Source organism: Narcine bancroftii, chromosome 12 (genome assembly GCF_036971445.1).
Source record: "Narcine bancroftii isolate sNarBan1 chromosome 12, sNarBan1.hap1, whole genome shotgun sequence".
NCBI classification, from domain to species: Eukaryota; Metazoa; Chordata; class Chondrichthyes; order Torpediniformes; family Narcinidae; genus Narcine; species Narcine bancroftii.
Genome location: NC_091480.1, coordinates 20,900,969 through 20,918,936, shown reverse-complemented (window position 1 = coordinate 20,918,936; position 17,968 = coordinate 20,900,969). Strand labels below are relative to the sequence as shown.

At 39.5% G+C, this 17,968-nt stretch overlaps 1 protein-coding gene across 5 annotated transcripts in view; it reads left to right on the top strand.

The window, feature by feature from the left end:
* The window catches only part of syt17 (synaptotagmin XVII), a 77,071-nt gene that overhangs the window by 52,747 nt on the left and 6,356 nt on the right, over nucleotides 1-17,968 (top strand). For all 5 annotated transcript variants that reach the window (XM_069905710.1, XM_069905713.1, XM_069905711.1 and 2 more), the window contains 3 exons: nucleotides 16-635; nucleotides 5,344-5,464; nucleotides 5,621-5,776. In XM_069905710.1, coding sequence (XP_069761811.1) covers nucleotides 16-635; nucleotides 5,344-5,464; nucleotides 5,621-5,776 — 897 coding nt within the window. The remainder of the gene's footprint in view (nucleotides 1-15; nucleotides 636-5,343; nucleotides 5,465-5,620; nucleotides 5,777-17,968) is intronic.

The following is a 17,968-nucleotide window of genomic DNA, read 5'->3' as shown; positions in this document are numbered from 1 at the left end:
TTTCCAATTTTGCAGATTTCGAATCCATCAGACGACCCAGCTCCCCTCTGGTTGATATCAAGCCCATTGAGTTTTGGGCGATAGGATCCAAGAAGGAAATAGTGCAACCAAAGGTATTCCGAAAGCCCGTGTCTGAGGACTATTTCCAAAAATTCGAACCTAGGCTTTACTCTGTTGACTCAAGCAGTGATGATGTGGACTCTTTGACTGATGAAGAAATTCTGACCAAATATCAGCTAGGCATGCTTCATTTCAGCACCCAGTACGATCTTCTACATAACCACTTGATAGTCCGAGTGATTGAAGCCAGAGATCTCCCTCCTCCAATCTCATATGATGGCTCAAGACAAGATATGGCTCATTCAAATCCATATGTTAAGATGTGCCTCTTACCAGATCAGAAGAACTCGAGGCAAACGGGTGTTAAACGCAAAACACAGAAACCAGTTTTCGAGGAGCGATATACATTTGAAATCCCATTCTTAGAAGCTCAGAGGAGGACTCTCCTTTTAACAGTGGTGGACTTTGATAAGTTTTCACGCCATTGCGTTATTGGAAAAGTTACAATGCCCTTGAATGAAGTAGATCTTGTGAAGGGTGGACATTGGTGGAAAGCACTAATTCCAAGCTCTCAGGTAACATCTGAATTAGTTTCTATGCCTTCGATTTGCATTGATGCCATTGTGCATCGGAAATATTTCTATACTTTTGATGAATTATTTTTTTTTAAATTGCGGATGTTTGAAATATGAAATAAATGCAGAAAATACCAGAAATACGTACCATATCAATTCAAACAGAAACAAAAACTAAGTTAACATTTCAGGTTAAAAAACATTTTTTTAAGTGTCTTCATCAGGAATTTTTAAATGAGCATGTGTTGGTAAGACTAAGATCTTTGCAATGTTGGAAGACCCATCACATTGAATAGTAATTGAACAGACAAGTTGTGTTAACGTGGTTATTTAGCATAGAATGTCCACTGAGAAGTAAATAATTCGTTAACTCAGGATTCAAGATTCAATTTATTGTCATGTTGTAAAAACAGTGCAATATTACACAGAATTTGTTTTCGTCCACTGTAAGGCAGACAAATTCGCCATTGGCGAATCAGTCAGAGAATGAGAAGCAAAACAGAATCCTCTCAGAGTCGCCGAGTGTCTGTGGATTTTCCTCCACAACCACACTTAGTCCAGTCTAAACGATCATCAACCTGAGCTCCAGATCTGAACCTCCGACGTGATCTGGAACTGTAGTGACTGCAAGTTAAACGATATACACATAATTAAAAGAACACACTCACTCTTCTTCAGCACAAAAATGGCATCAGTCTTTTTTATTCCTCTCCAGAACAACTACACTTCTTCCCATAAAACACCTCACCAAAGCTCCCTGCCCTTTTTCGTTGGCTCTCTGCCACCCAGGTGACTGCGATGTTCCTAATCTCCTCCTCCTGCGCGTGCGTGTGGTCCACCACGCTGCTTGCACTCCTGTTCTGACTCGCGCGTGCGCGTTCTCTCGCGCGTCGTCCCAGATGCATCACTAGCATACCTGGTACCCCTTCAGCCAATCTTGAGCCAATCTCCAGCAATCCGCAGCCTGGTGCGAATCCCTCGACCGTAGTCACCTGCAGCCCACAGCCTGCATGGGTTCCTCACCTTGAGTCACCAACAACCTGCCGCCTGTGTGTTTCTTCAACCTCTGAACCCCTCGCTGGTCTGCTGCCATAGTCACCATCCCATGGGTCATCCCCTTCTCAAACAGGGGAGAGGGGGTAGTCTCCCCATTTTCTAGTGCCCTGTGCCATTCCTCTTCTTCCCCCCAGAGTCTGTAACCCCTTGTGGCTGCAGCTGATCATAGGCACAGGGTTAAAAAATAAACCGCCTTTGGCTCCATTTACCTTTTAAAGCTTGTGTGGAGCTGACGGCAGTAAAACTGGGTGGTTAGACCCTGCAGGAGTGCTGTGACTCTGCTCCCCACCCTCTGCAGACCTGGACTGGTGGCAGTGTTGCTGTTCCAATAGCTTCTGCAGTTCTGCCAATTCCTTTATTGAGGCTGCAGTCGATAAACGTGAAAAAGCAATTCTCAGACATTTTATTACATTTGTTACTTTAGAGAATATTTGCATATTTCACAAAGCTCTTTAATTAGTCTGCAAGTATATCTTTGATTACATTTAAGAACAGAAAAATATATTCATGATACTTAAGAAATTATTTTGTACCTTCCACTTAGCCATACCTAGGTGTGTCCACAAGTCCAAACAAATAAATCAAATGTAAGGAACTCAAGTCATAGAATCATACATTGTGGAAAGAGGGCCAATTTGCCCACACTGACCAAAATGTCCCACCTGTAGGCATGGCATAACAAAATGAGAAAGTGGCTTCAGTAAATATTATCATTTGTGGACTGACAGTTTATTGAAAGCATCATTGCTTACCTCACAAAATGTCCACCAAGTGCAGCGATCTCTGTCCAAGACAGGAAACTAGCATTTCTTCCTGAGATTCGACTGATTACTTTTGTCCCATACTAAGTTGCTAATTGCAAACTTGAGATTTCATTGTGCATCTATTTAAAGTGAAACTAAATGGGAGGAAATAAATAGGATATACTAATAGGTTTAGATGAAGAGGAGAAGGCTGAGGAGCATGAACACCAGCATAGACTAGCAGGGCCCAATGGTCTAAATAAATTTATCCTGATTCCTTTGTCTTTGCAAACTTTTGTTTCATCTCCAATGTTCCTTTGCTTGTCCAAGTCTTTAAACAGGTTTTTGTGATTATTGTACACTTTAATAATCTGGGTATGATTAATAAGTCACAGATAACATTGTGTGCTAGATAATGAGGTGGGTTGCTAACGAGCTACACAGCATAGAACACAACATAGAATTACAGTAGAGGCCCTTTGGCCCACCATGTTGTGCTGACCCATATATACCTACAAAACTACTAACCCTCCCTACCTCATAACCTTCTATTTTTCTTCCATCCATATGCCTGTTTAAGAGTCTCTCTTCAATGCCTCCTATTGTTCCAGCCTCCACCACCATCCCCAGCAATGCATTCAAGGCACCCATAACTATCCGTAAAAACAAAAAAAAAGGACTTTCCCCTCATGTCTAACTTAAACTTTCCTCTGATGTTTGCTACTCCTGCCCTGGGATAAATGTGTTGACTGTCTCCCTTATCTATGCCTCTCATAATCTTGTAGACCTCAGAGCAATACCGATAAGTTGGTTCGATGGACAGGGAAATAGCAGATGAAATTTAGTGTTGGAAACTGTGAGGTGATGTGTATTAGGAAAATTAATAGGGCATTTTGGATCTTGCCTTCAGTACTTGAGCATGGAACATAGAAACAGGAAGATTCTAGTACGACTATATCAATAAAGGGCGGCACGATTGGCGTAGGGCTTAGCGCAACGTCTTTTATTGGGCCAATGAACGGGACCAGACCTGGGTTGGAAACCTGTGCCGGCTGTAAGGAGTTTGTATGTTCTGCCCTTGTCTGCATGGGTTTTCTCTGGGGGCTCCAGTTTCCTTCCACACTTCAGAAATGTACCAGGGTGTAGGTTAATGGGGTGTAAATTGGGTGACATGGACTCGTAGGGCCGAATTGGCCTGTTACCGTGCTGTATGTCTAATTTTTTTTTTAAAAAATTATAACGACATAGCTGGAGTTCTCTGAAGTTATTGGCACCACACTATAGGAAGCGCATGGACACCCTGGAGAGGTTGCAGAGGAGATTACCAGGATGTTGCCCTGAACAGAATATTTTGTCTGCAAGGAAAGACTGGAGCGGTTAGGCTTGTTTTCATCGGAGTGGAGGAGCCTGAAGGAGAATGATTCAAAACTATGCAGGGCATAGACAGGATGAATAATGCGAAACCTTTCGCCTTAGGAGAGATACCTATGACTAGCAGGTGTAAACTTAAGGCAAGGGCTAAATTGTGAGGCAGACACTCTCACAAGATTTAAGAATTAGATGAAACACCATGCTAATGAAAGACTACAGGATGAATGCTGGGCAAAGGAACTAACATAGGTGGGTACTTGATGCCTGGTATGACTTATTGAACAATCCAATTTTAACTGCTTTACTATTAATTACCATATACATCTGGAACTCCATTTTGAAGATGACTGGTTTCCTTACATCTTTGGAATGCTACTTTGGGCAAACCTCTCCAAACCACGGGGATTAATACCTGTTTGAAGTGCCCTTTACCCCCTCCATAAATCTTCGTCCGCGAAGCCAAGCCAAAGAAGTGCCCTGAGAAGCTGCCTTAAGGGCACTGGTGTTGCCCTTGTTAGAATTAATATGGTCTTTCTATTGAGGCATTTAGTGCTGTTGCCCATTGTCAGCTCAGTAAAAGGTTAGAAAGTTACTTTGACCTCAAAGGTCTGGAGAGCTGTTCAATTTTATTTTTGGTTGGAGCTATGCAATAGGGTACTTTGCATATAATGCCTGGCTTGGTGCTAAGAGGCTGGTGTTGCGAGCCTCCTTGAAGGCTGTCATGGTCAAGGATTTCCCCCTGAAGTTGGGGCTCTTGGTTTAAAAAAAATCACATACTGTACCACAAGTAGAGCTGGTAAAATTTAAATATTGCATTTAAGTACATGAAACCTAAACTTGTAAAACTACTGTAATTGTTACAGAATGTACTGTATTTTCAAATGCAGTAAGTGCAGCAAACTTTGGGGGGGGGGGGGGGGGAAAAGGTGCTATTTTAAAAAAAGCAAGTTATTGTTGTTGAAGGCAATCCATGTAATTTTCTGCAAAAAATGTTCAGAGGAAACACTCACCGCCTCCCAGTGAAACCATGCACGATGGGTTCAGTCTTGAGACCATCATCATCCATATTTTAAGAACAATGAAAATTCCAGCAAAAGGAATTCTCACCAGTGGAAGGAGGTTGGCCGAACCCAGGAACGCTGCTTTTTAAATAAGTGTAGGAGCAGCTGGACAATTTAATATTCCAACCAAGTGGTCTGTGACTTTGTGGGTTGACGTACTGAAGGAATGTTGCACTGGTGGCAATACAATCTTTTGCATGTGGTGTTAAAATGACTTCCTGTGCTCCATGAGTCAGGTGGCTCTTATTTTGATCCAGAGCAGGATGATGCCTGGCTAATACGTACTTAAGTGGACTTCGCTCGTACTTTCGTTATTATGTGGTTGTTTGTGGGTGTTTTTGATGCACTAATTGGTTGCTCCATTTTCTATTACAATATGGCCATCCAATATAATCATTTTTCCCTAAATATGTGTACATTGATTAAATTCCTTGGTACAAGTCTTCAGTCCTCTAATTCTGTGTCTTTCTCTTTTAGAATGAAGTTGAACTAGGGGAACTATTGATTTCTCTTAATTATTTGCCAAGTGCTGGAAGACTTAATGTGGATATCATTAGGGCAAAACAACTCCTTCAGACAGATATGAGCCAAGGATCAGGTAAAGTGAATAGTGACTGTTCTATAATAATCTGGTGAAACTTTAATTTTTAAACATAGTCACAATGTTAAAAGCAAACTAAGCTCGAGGGCTGATTATTATGAGACTTTTGGGTTCAAACTCTTTCCAACTTGTTTTCTATTTTAACTTTGATAGATCCATTTGTTAAAGTTCAGCTGGTGCATGGACTGAAGTTGGTAAAAACAAAGAAGACATCGTGCATGAAGGGCACCATAGACCCATTCTATAATGAAACTTTCAGTTTTAAAGTTCAATCAGAAGAACTGCACGATATCAGCTTAGTTTTTACAGGTACGTATTCACCTTTGATTTTCAGTTAATTAAGAAAAAATATCAACCTATTTGATAGTTGCTCTAAATCAGTGGTTTCGAACATTTTTCTTTCCACTCGCACACCCATGCCAAAGGTGATTAGTGAGGGATTGCTTAAGGGGTTATGTGAGTGGAAAGAAAAATGTTAGAAAACCACTGTTTTAATCGGACCTAATTGACTTGTTATGTGCACAGTTTCTTAAGTCCATAAGGAAATGGGCCAATGACAGTTTTTCTCAAGCAAAATGATTGGGTCTAGAGCAGTGATTCTTAACCTTTTTTATAACCACTCACATCTCACTTTAAGTTCTTCTTTTCTTCTTTGGCTTGGCTTCGCGGACGAAGATTTATGGAGGAGGTAAAAAGTCCACGTCAGCTGCAGGCTCGTTTGTGGCTGACAAGTCCGATGCGGGACAGGCAGACACGATTGCAGCGGTTGCAGGGGAAAATTTGTTGGTTGGGGTTGGGTGTTGGGTTTTTCCTCCTTTGCCTTTTGTCAGTGAGGTGGGCTCTGCGGTCTTCTTCAAAGGAGGTTGCTGCCCGCCAAACTGTGAGGCGCCAAGATGCACGGTTTGAGGCGTTATCAGCCCACTGGCGGTGGTCAATGTAATCCCTTACTAATCATAGAGCTGCGATGGCATAAGGATAACTTAAGGGTGGAATGAGAGTGGAAAGAAAAAGTTTGAAAACCACTGTTCTACATTTCCACTGAAAGCAACAGGCTCCAGTCATTTTGGCTCAAGTAAAAACATTTGGTAGTTAGCTGTGGCTCACTATTCTATCACAGTGAATGTCAGCTTTGATCCTTTTCCTAGGGGCATCCACCAGTGTTCAGTATCTAGCAGGTGCCAGATCTATAATCCTTTATTCATCAGGGCCAGTTGATACCCACCTGAGATCAAGCTTGCAACTTGTCATCTTCTTATCAGTGGGAATTAGTTCTAAATTGGGTTTTACTTTTTTAAAGAATGTCATTATTATGTGTTTAAATATGGGCATTAAAGGTGATCAATTGGAAATCAGTCTTTCCAATATCTAATAACTTTTAATATCCATAATTATAAATACAGTTTTGTTAAAAATGAAGTCTGTTCTTTTTTGTGCATATTGAGTGATTAAAGTATGTTCTAAGACAAACAGAATATTGCTGTTAGTAGGATACTATCAACTAATTACATGTAATTAATAATCAGTGTAAAAAATATTTTAGAGGACACCTAATGATTAGACATTTTCTTACTGTATTAATTTCTAATAAATTAGCTGTGCACATCATGTTTACAGATCCTTTTAATTTCTTGCTTAAAGAATATAACTCAATACTGTTTCAACTCTCTTGTTAGAACATGAATGTACCCCAGGCATTACTCGAGTTTTATTTTGTTTGGTAAGTTGGCAGTAGGAAAGCTTGGCAATGTTGGGAATGTGGTTCAAATGTCCCTAAAGTGGAGTCACGTGAAGGAGTAGTGGCCGGTAGGGGAATACCAGCCCTCTCCAGAAAAGAAGAAATAAAGTGAAGAAAATACAAAGTTCAAGAACTACAAAACACAATAAATAAAAGATAAAGTTGTAGAGAAAAAAAAGAAAATGGCACCGAAGAAGGAAAAAGTAAAAACAACAGGAAAAAAGAAACGATGCTGGAAGAGAAAGGAGAAGGCCTTACCTTCATGAAGAAACAGGGAGCCGTTATGGAGAAGAGAGCCCGTTCTCCGAGGTTGGTGACGACCCCGCAGAGTCGCGACCCCCCCGACCGCTGGACTGCAAAAATGGCTCTCTCAGCCAAACAAAAGTGCACAGTCCGCTTACTAAGGAGAAGGAGAACACCAACGGGAAGGGGGGGGGCTCAGCTGAGGAGCGGGCAAACACAACGCCACCAGCTGAGGCATGCCCGACACCAGGGCTCTCAGCTGGAAGAAGAGGAAAGCGACAGAAAAGGGAGTGAAAGGAAAGAAGAGCAGCAGCAGGAGGGCCAACAGATGAGTAACCCAGAAGAAGAGGACCAACAGCAAGAAGCCCAGTAAAGTGAGACAAGCAACTCATCAGGAAAGTCAGAAGAGACACAGATACAAGGAAGAGAAGAAGACATAAACACAGGTGCAGACACAGAAAAAGTCCAAGATCTGCACAGAGAAATAGAAGGTAAAACAGATGGACAGAATATAGATAAAGATTTTTTTCAAGAACAAATGAGAGCATTAAAAGAATGGTTGACATTAGAATTTAGTGAAATGAAAAGAAAAATGAAAAGTACAGAAGAAAAAGTGAGTAGAATAGAGCTGGTCATGACAGAAATAGGGAAAAGATCAGAAAATGTGGAAGAACGAGAAACAGCTGTAGAGTTGGAAGTGAATGACTTAAGAAGAAAATTGGAAGAAAATGATAAAAAAGTTAGGCACAAGAGTTGTTAGTTCAGAAAATTGATATGTTGGAAAATTATAGTAGGCGAAGATATAAAGGAATTATAAAGGAAAATGAAGAAGGCACAGATATGAAGGAATTTATAAAGGAATGGATCCCAAAGGTCCTGGGAATTACAGAAATGCAGGAAGGAATGGAAATAGAAAGGGCACACAAAACACTAGCTCCGAAACCATAGACACATCAAAAACCAAGATCCGTTTTAGTAAAATTTTTGAGATATACGACAAGAGAAAATATACTGGAGCGGGTAAGGAATAAAATTAGAGAAGACAATAAACCATTGGAATACAAGGGTCAAAAATATTTTTTTACCCAGACATAAGTTTTGAACTCTTAAAGAAGAGGAAAGAGTTTAATAGAGCAAAATCGATCCTATGGAAAAAAAAAGGTTATAAATTTATGTTAAGATATCCAGCTGTGCTTAAAATATTTATCCCTGGGGAGCAAAACAGACTGTTCTCAGATCTGGAGGAAGCACGAGAATTTGCAGAATGCCTGCAGGACAGAAGGAGAGATGAAGAGATGTAACAAGAATGAAGAATGGCAATAAAATATATATAAAGATGTAAAAACAATGTATATGTAAGAACTAAAGAAGGGAAAGAGAAGAGAAGAAAGGAAGTAAGGTGGAAAAAGAAAAACAGTGAGCTTTGTTATGTTTTTTTTTAAAGTCTTTTCTGGGGGTGGGGTTGGGTGGGAGAGAATAACTACTACTGCAAAATCGGTTGACGCTTGCGAGCGGGTTCGCAATCCAAATGGAGAGGGGAGTTGTGGTTGCCCAGCAAGGGATAAGGGGAAACTCAGAGGGGGGGGTGGGGGGGGGAACATTTGAGGCTAAGAGAATATTGTATGTGGGAGTTGTTGAAGTATTTTATGTTAAATGTGTTGTCATACATTGAGTTTAAAAAGGGAAAACTGAGATAAAAGGGGGATGGTGGTGGTGAGGAAGCGTAAATGAGGTGTACACAGGGTATGAGATAGCCATGTTGAATTATATGACTATAAATATTAACAGAATACATAACCAAATTAAAAGGAAAAGGCTACTAAATTTATTGAAGAAGGAAAAAATAGATATAGCATTTGTGCAGGAAACACATCTAACTGAAGTGGAACATAATAAATTAAAGAGAGACTGGGTAGGGCACGTAACGGCAGCATCATATAATTCAAAAGCTGGAGGTGTAGCTATATTAATTAATAAAAATGTATCAATCAAAATAGAGGAGGAAACAATAGATCCAGCAGGGAGGTATGTAATGATAAAGTGTCAGATATATTCGGAATTTGCTCAATATATATGCACCTAATGAAGAGGATCAAAAGTTTATGCAAGATATTTTTGTTAAGATTGTAGATACGCAAGGGAATATATTGATAGGAGGGGATTTTAACCTTAATTTGGATAAAACTGGACAAAAGACTAACAAAAAGAATAAAATGGCCAAATTTATGGTTAAATCAATGCAGAAAATGAAACGTGGATGTATGGAGGAGGCAGCACCCAAGAGAGAAGGAATATTCATATTATTTGAGTAGGCATAAAACATACTCAAGGATTGATATGTTTTTGTTGTCGGCCCATATTCAAGGGAAAGTTAGGAAAACTGAATATAAAGCTAGATTACTATCTGATCATTCACTGCTGTTATTAGTAATAGGACTGGAGGACATCGCACCAAGAACATGTAGATGGAGGTTAAACTCCATGCTACTTAAAAGGCAGGAATTTAGGGAGTTTATTGAATGTCAAATTAAAACTTACTTTGAAATAAGTACGAAAGAGAAATTTATATTATGGGATGCAATGAAAGCCTTCATTAGAGGGCAGATAATAAGTTATGTAACTAAGATAAAAAAAGGACTACAATCGGGAAATAGAACAGTTGGAAAGGGAGATAGTAAGTACAGAAAAAGAACCAGCAACAAGGGATGATATAACAAAAAGAAGAGAATTGGCGGACAAAAAAAAATACGAAACATTACAAACGTATAAGGTGGAGAAGAACATAATGAAAATAAAGCAAAAGTATTATGAACTCGGAGAAAAAACACATAAAATATTAGCCTGGCAACTTAAAACAGAACAAGCTAAAAGAACGGTATTGGCATCAAGGAAAAAAGACAAACAAATTACATATAATCCAAAGGAGATGAATGAGAACTTTAAGGAATTCTATGAACAATTATACCAAGCTGAGAACGAGGGGAAAGATGATAAAATAGAAGAATTTTTAGCTAAAATTGAACTGCCGAAATTGCAAGAAGAGGAACAAAACAAACTGATAAAACCATTTGAAATAGAGGAAGTACAGGATATGTTAAAAAAGCTGCCAAACATTAAAACACCTGGAGAGGATGGATTCCAATAGAATTCTATAAAACATTTAAAGAGTTATTAATTCCTCCTCTCCTGGAAGTAATGAACCAGATAGAAGAAACATAAAACTTGCCAGATTCATGTAAGACAACAATAATTACAGTAATACCAAAGGTGGGGAAGGATCCACTAACACCAGCATCATATAGTCCAATATCTCTACTTAATTCAGATTATAAGATAATAGCAAAATTATTAGCAAACAGATTGGCCGACTGTGTACCAAAAATAGTAAAACGAGATCAAACTGGATTTATTAAGAAAAGACGAACAGCGGATAATGTCTGTAAATTTATTAATTTAATTCATGCAGTTCAAGGAAATAAGAAGCCAACAGTGGCTATTGCTTTAGACGCAGAAAAAACCTTTGACAGGGTAGAATGGAATTATTTATTCAAAGTATTACAGAGGTTCAATCTACCAGAAAAATATATTAAATGTATTAAAGCATTATATAATGGACCATTGGCGAAGGTAACAGTAAATGGATATGTATCGAACCAATTTAAATTAAGTAGGTCAACTAGGCAGGGATGTCCATTATCTTCCTCACTGTTCGCTTTAGCAATAGAACCATTGGCAGAACTGATAAGAACAGAAAATAAAATAAAAGGGATATAAATAAAGGAGAAGGAGTATAAAATCAGTTTATTTGCAGATGACATCATAATATACTTAACAGAACCAGAAATATCAATAAAAGAACTACATAAGAAATTGAAGGAATACGGGGTACAAGATCAACGCAAGTAAAGTGAAGTGATGCCAATGAGTAATGCAAATTATACAGAATTTTAAAAAGAATCACCATTTAAATGGCAAACACAAGCAATCTGATACCAAGGTATTAGGTTAGATAATAATTTAAGCCACTTGTACAAATTAAATTATCAGACTCTAATGAAGAAAGTGCAGGAAGACTTAGAACATTGGAAAGAATTACTGCTAACGTTGATAGGGAGGGTAAATTGCATGAAAATGAATGTCTTCCCAAGGATACAATACTTATTTTAATCATTACCAATTTCCTTAACAGAAAAATTATTTAATGAACTAAAGAGAATAATAAGGACACTTTTATGGAAAGGGGGGAAACTGAGGATAGCGTTAGATAAATTAACAGAGGTACAACCAAGGTGGTTTGCAGTTACCAAACTATATCTCCTGATCTATTGTTTTCAGATCCTAAATATAGATTTAAAATGTCACTAACAGCATGGATGGGAATTGGTTGAAACACAGAAATGGAGAGTGGCTGTAAATATTTGCATTTCAGATTGGAACTTACGAGACAGTGTTATTCCCCAGGATTTGTACTGGAGCTTTGTTGGATATATTCTGGTGAGCTTGATATGGGAGTATTGTAAACAGTGAAGACTATAGTAGACATAGATAGGTTGAAAGAATGGACAGATAAGTGGTCGATGAAATTTAATGCAAAGAAGTGTAGTGTGATATTTTCTTCTTCTTAGGCTGTCCCCAAGATCAAGGATGGTTTATGAGGTGATGCATCTGCTGTCTGCTTAAACAGTTTTTCAGCATGTTCAACACTAACCTGGATGCTTCTCCAGTTGAAGTGATCACTGACCAGTGAATCACAGAAGTGAATGGGAATGTTGTTGCTTTTCTCGGACCTCGAGCACATCCTTGAATCTTCTCCCATGACAGAGTTTGGAATAGAGTGGCTATTTCACATGTATGGTGATACATTTTGATAGAGGGGATGTAAGAAGGGATGGCTTAGACTGAATGGGACCATTCTGAAGGTTGCACAGGAAGAAGGTTACTTGTGGATAAATGTTTATAAATCCTTAAAAGAGGGAGGCCATGTGGTAAAGCATAAGGGATCTTGGGATGTGTAAATTGAAATTAAAGGAGTAGATCATAAGATATAGGAGTAGGTGGGCCATTCAGCCCATTGACTCCAATCTGCCATTCCATCATGAACTGATTGATTCTCCCACTTAGCCCCACTCCACTGCCTTCTCCCCATAACCTTTGATACCCTGATTATTCAGATACCTATCAGTCTCTGCCTTAAATACACCCAATGACTTGGTCTCCACATCTGCCCATGGTATCAAATTCCAAAGGTTCCCCATTCTCCAGCAAAAGAAATTTCTTCATTTTAAATGGGTTACTTTCAGTTGTGCCCTCTTGTCCTAGACTCCCTTACCATGAGAAACAACTTTGACACCCTCTATCCAAGCCTTTCAACATTCAAAATGCTTCTATGAGGTCCCCCCTGCATTCTTCTGAATTCCAAGGAGTAAAGTCCAAGAGCCAACAAACGTTGTATTGAATCCATTCAAATGTTGGTTACTCCAAAAGTAGTCAGATGGGACTGTCGGAGACAGCCACTATAGCTGGCTCAGATGAAGTTCCTGATTTGTTCGTTCCTATAATTCTATGTTTCTTAGCCATTACTGGTTACAAAATTTTAGCAAGTTTGTGAATGTCTGAGAAAGAGCGCAGAAATGATTTACTGGAACAGTCCGATGGATGAAGGATTTGAGTTATAAGATTTGAATGAAGGTTAAATTGGCTGGAGATCAAAGGAGCAGAGATTTCTCAGGCTTATAATAACTGGTTTTGATGAAGGTAGGAAGTTGTTCCCATCAATGGAGGGTTTAAGAACTGCTTTAGAATCTATCTATAATGGAAACCGAACCAATTAGTGCCTTCCAAAGTGAGTTAAATCAGCATTTAGAATATTTAATGTCCAGGGGAAAGAAAAGAAAATAGTACTGGAATGGGCCCTTCAGGTAGGGAAATGCCACGGATAGGATTGCTCTTGCATGAGCTTGTTGGACTGATAAACATAGGAAGTCTTCCAGCCCTACACTCAGCGGCAGCAAGCTGTTTCCTCTATCACAGTGGCTGTGAGCTGTAGGAAGTGGATGGAAGAGCCCAAACCAGTGAAGGCAAGCCTTATTCTACTCTGTATTTGACAAGCGCACTCGCACACTCACACATTTTCAGCAGTGGTTACAGGATTGCACGAGCAATAAAAAGCCAAATTAATTTTCTGCTTCCGAGCCCAGAAGCATGAAGCTGTTTTGGAGCAGCCCAGATGGTGCCATGGCTGAGATCAATTAATTCAACTCAGCTGGGTCTGTTTTTAATAACAAAACAATTAGTACTTTCCTTTTTTTTGGTGAATAGTGCATTAAATATTTGTGTTTTTGGAAATGAAAGTTAACAACTCGTGCACAAGTGAACCATAACTAAATGATCAAGCCCAACAATTTTTTTTCCTCTAGAAGATGTGAGTTTTGTTGACCAGTCCAGCATTTATTACCATTTCTGAATTATTCCCCTGAGTGTTTTGCAGGGATAGGATCACAACCTCCTTTCTTTGAAGGAGACCAGATGTTTTTTTTTAAATGACAATCTGGTCATTTTAGTGTTATTGATCCCAAGTTAATTTCCAGACCTGTACACAAATAAAAATTTTCCAGCTGCCACAATGGGATTTAACATTATGTCTGTCGATCAATAGTTGAATTCCAGGCCAGTAATGTAACCCTCTCTGCCATTGTCCAACACACTAAGTAGAACTATTTGAATTTGTCTTTTATTCTTTCAATAATATTTCAGATGGAAAGAAAAATGATTTATTTTCCTATGCAAAAAATAGTTGGTAGGATACGTACTCATTATTTAGTTATTTGCAATATACATACTGTTATATACCCTCTTCAAATTCGACAGGTTATAGAGATTTATCACAAGTTTATATTTGCTTTATGCTACTATGCAAATCATGACCTTAAAGAACAGGTCTATTAGAGAGACAATTTTCACAAGATCACAAGGTATAGGAGCAAAGTAGGCCCATTGAGTCTGCTCCATCGGGAATGATTAGAATGCTCCGACATTCTAATCATGAGCTGATCTATCCTCCCACTCAGCCCTATTCCCTCGCTTTCTCCCAGTCATCCTTGATGCCCTGACTAATCAAATACCTGTCAATCTCTGCCTTAAACACACCAAACGACCTCACTTCCACGTGCAGACTTAAGTCCCTCTGAAAGTGTAGGTGTCAAACAAAGCTGCTTCATTTCCTCACTCTCCTCCCAATCACTCTTAACTGCACCAAAGCCACTCATTTTTAATAAAATTCCTGAGGGTGTAGAATTAACCTTCAGAACTCCTAGGAAACTGTTGAACTGGTGAACACACTCTCTTTACAAGATGACCCAGTCCTTGGTTCTCAAGTTGCCACATGCAGATAACTTGTACATCTGAGTGTGCCCAAAGACTAAGATCCAAGCCATTTCTGACTTGTTCATTGAAGCAGATGGAGAGCATGGGTCTTCATCTTCCAACTTGCCCATGCCCTACCACGTTGCTTTTTAACAATAAGGGTTTATTGCAAGATGCTGGAAAATGTGGACCACATACCATATCCCAGGAGCCACCTTTTTACAAAGGCAAACATTGGCAATGATCTTCAAGATCACTCTTAATGGACCAACACAGCCTTCACTCAATTGAGGAAAAGGATATTTGAAGATCAAGACGTCAGATCTATCAGAAAACATGTTGTCTTCTAAAACTCAGACTGTCAATAATAGGCAGAATAAGGCCACAGGAAAGATATCTCAATTTCCCCCGTAATTTCACAGGAATGATGAGTAAACAAAGGTTCATATGTATGTCACCAGTCACCAAAAACAGGAATTCTGTTCCAAACTCTAGAGGTTATCAAGTGAATAGAGGAAAGGCTTCAGGAAAATTTCCTTGAAGAACAATAGAACTTCCCTCCTAATTCCTGAGAATTTCAGGCCTTGATGACACAAGGTAGATACGGAGCATTTGTGATAGTGTTGGGAACCTCGTTCCATGTCCCAGTGACAGAATGAGTGCCTCACCTCACAAGCCACCATCTGCCTGATATATCAGGCACCATCTGCCCCTTCTGAATTTCCCACTCTGACCTCCTCTGCCATCACGGGACTCATAAAACTGAAGTAGAAGCCTGTTTTCCACAATCCCAGATGAATGCCTAAGGAGATATTATTACATCCTGCAATATATCTCCTGTATTGGAACATAGAGAACATTGCTAAAATGTGATGCTTTGGCAAGAGAGGGTTAATGTGTTTAATTTTCAATCTGGGATTATTAATGTTTACATTGAATAGAATTTGTAAATTTAATCTACTGTATTATCTAAGTGGCAAACACATTTATTTAATTATATTTGACATTTTACATCTTCCTTAGCTTGGTGCAAATGGAGGAATTGGCTTGGCAACAAACTGATTGATTTTTTTTTCTGAGATGCTAAATTAAATTATCTTTGTAGCTTCTAAAATCTAATTGCATTATGAAAATCAAGTTAGCATAAACAGAATGATACGGAAACCAATTTGCAGCGCCTTAGTTATTTCTGTCCGAGTTAGTTTCACCACAGGCAGATTTCAAACTTGTTTTTAAAACAATTTGGGGGACAATTTCAAAGAATAGATGAAAAAAAAAAGTCGATGGTATTTCTTCACACTTTTGTAACTACAGTTTCAATTTCACTGCACATCCCAATGATAACAGATTGGTAGCTGGGTGGTGCTGTTCCTGTTGACAGATGCTAAAGATACCAATTTGGAGGAACTTCTTTCTTTATCTGAATCTTAATTGAATCGATAGTAGTTGTGGAATGATCCCGAGCTCACCAGGAGTAGCCATAGTCTGCAAACTGATGTTACGGCTTAAAGGTCAGTTGGCTATTGCTGAATGAAGAAAGCATCAAGTTTGCTGCATTACCATTTTCCAAATTGATATCCTTAAAGGGAATGTGAAGAAAAGTATGTGCTATCAACACATCACCCGTGTTTTGCTTTTCCTTAGAATACATCCATGAGATGTGGATACTATTGGCAGAGCTAGAATTTATTGCTCTTGTTCACTCAACTGAATAGCATACTAGATATTCTTTTCAGTAAGACAGCAATATTCCGCTGCATTTGGTGGGGGTTAACAGATTTCCGATGATTTCTATGGATGGCTGTCTGATTGCTGTTAGATATATGATTACAAGTATGCTGTTGGCAGCGGTCATCAGGCCACTGAGTACTGCTAATCGCTTTGCTTTGTTTTATTTAGTGTCAGCATGAACAGTTCTGTGGCTTTACTCTCGAATGGAGGAGAGTAAAGCAACAGGCTCCCTCTAGAGGAGGCTACAATTATTCAATGAAATGCCAGTCTCGGTTCTCATTTTCAGATTTATTGTCATATTCACATACAACCCTAAGATTCCTTTTTCCTGTGGGCGAGGCAGAATTACCACTAATTGGTAGTGCAAAAAATAATCTGTACACAGTGTAAAATATGCAAACAAGCAAAAAATAAGGAATGTAAACAAACTGACTGTTCCACACAGAGAGAACAAAAAGAAAATCAATAAAGCGCACAAGTAAAAGTCCTTAATTGAGTCTCTGATTGAGTTTGTCATTGAGGAGTCTGATGGTGGAGGGGTAGCAGCTGTTCCTGAACCTGGTGGTGCATGACTTATGGCACCTATACCTCTTTCCTAATGGCAGCAGCGAGAACAGAGGATGTGCTGGGTGGTGAAGGTCTTTGTTGATTGCTGCTGCTCTCTGACGGTAGCACTCTCTTTAGTGGGGAGGGTTTTGCCTGTGATATCCTGGGCTGTGTCCACTACCTTTTGGAGGAGTTTACGCTCAGGGGTATTGGTGTTTCCATGCCAGACCGTGATGCATTCACCACACTTGAAACTTCCTACAGACTTCAGAAGTAACTTTTTGGGTGCTCCTGGCTGTGGTCGGGTCACCAACGAAACTGGGCAAAAGCGGTGGGAGGTGTTTGTGGAGCACTGCTGCTGTGGTCGACTCATTAGCTGAGCAAAGAGGTGATGGCGCGTCCCAAGATGGTGGACCCCAGGGTAACCACGAGGCAGCCGCGTTATCCGTTTTTCACTAAAGAACAAAGGCACATCCATACTGCTCAGCTCTCCTGCACTGAGGAGGGGGCTGTGGAAGAGTCACCTTTATACAGGAGCCTGTGGGAGGGACCACAGATACAGCTGACCAATGGGGGTGCTCAACCAAACAAACACATGCAACAGTGGTTTACCACACCTACTGAACTCCAGTGGCCGGGCTTCAGGAACAACTTTGTTGAACGTGTAGTAATGTGGAATATTGGTTGTTAAAGTCAATAAATACAAAGTTAAAATAAATGTGTATCACTTGTGCCATGGACCGAACAGGTGCATCCTACTTTTTGCCTTTATTTTCTTTGGATGGATTTATCTCTGCTGAGTGATATTTTACCATGGAGCTACGCTGCTCTGGGTTTGCTTCTTCCAGTTTGATGTGCACTTTCATTTCAGAACAGCAGTTATA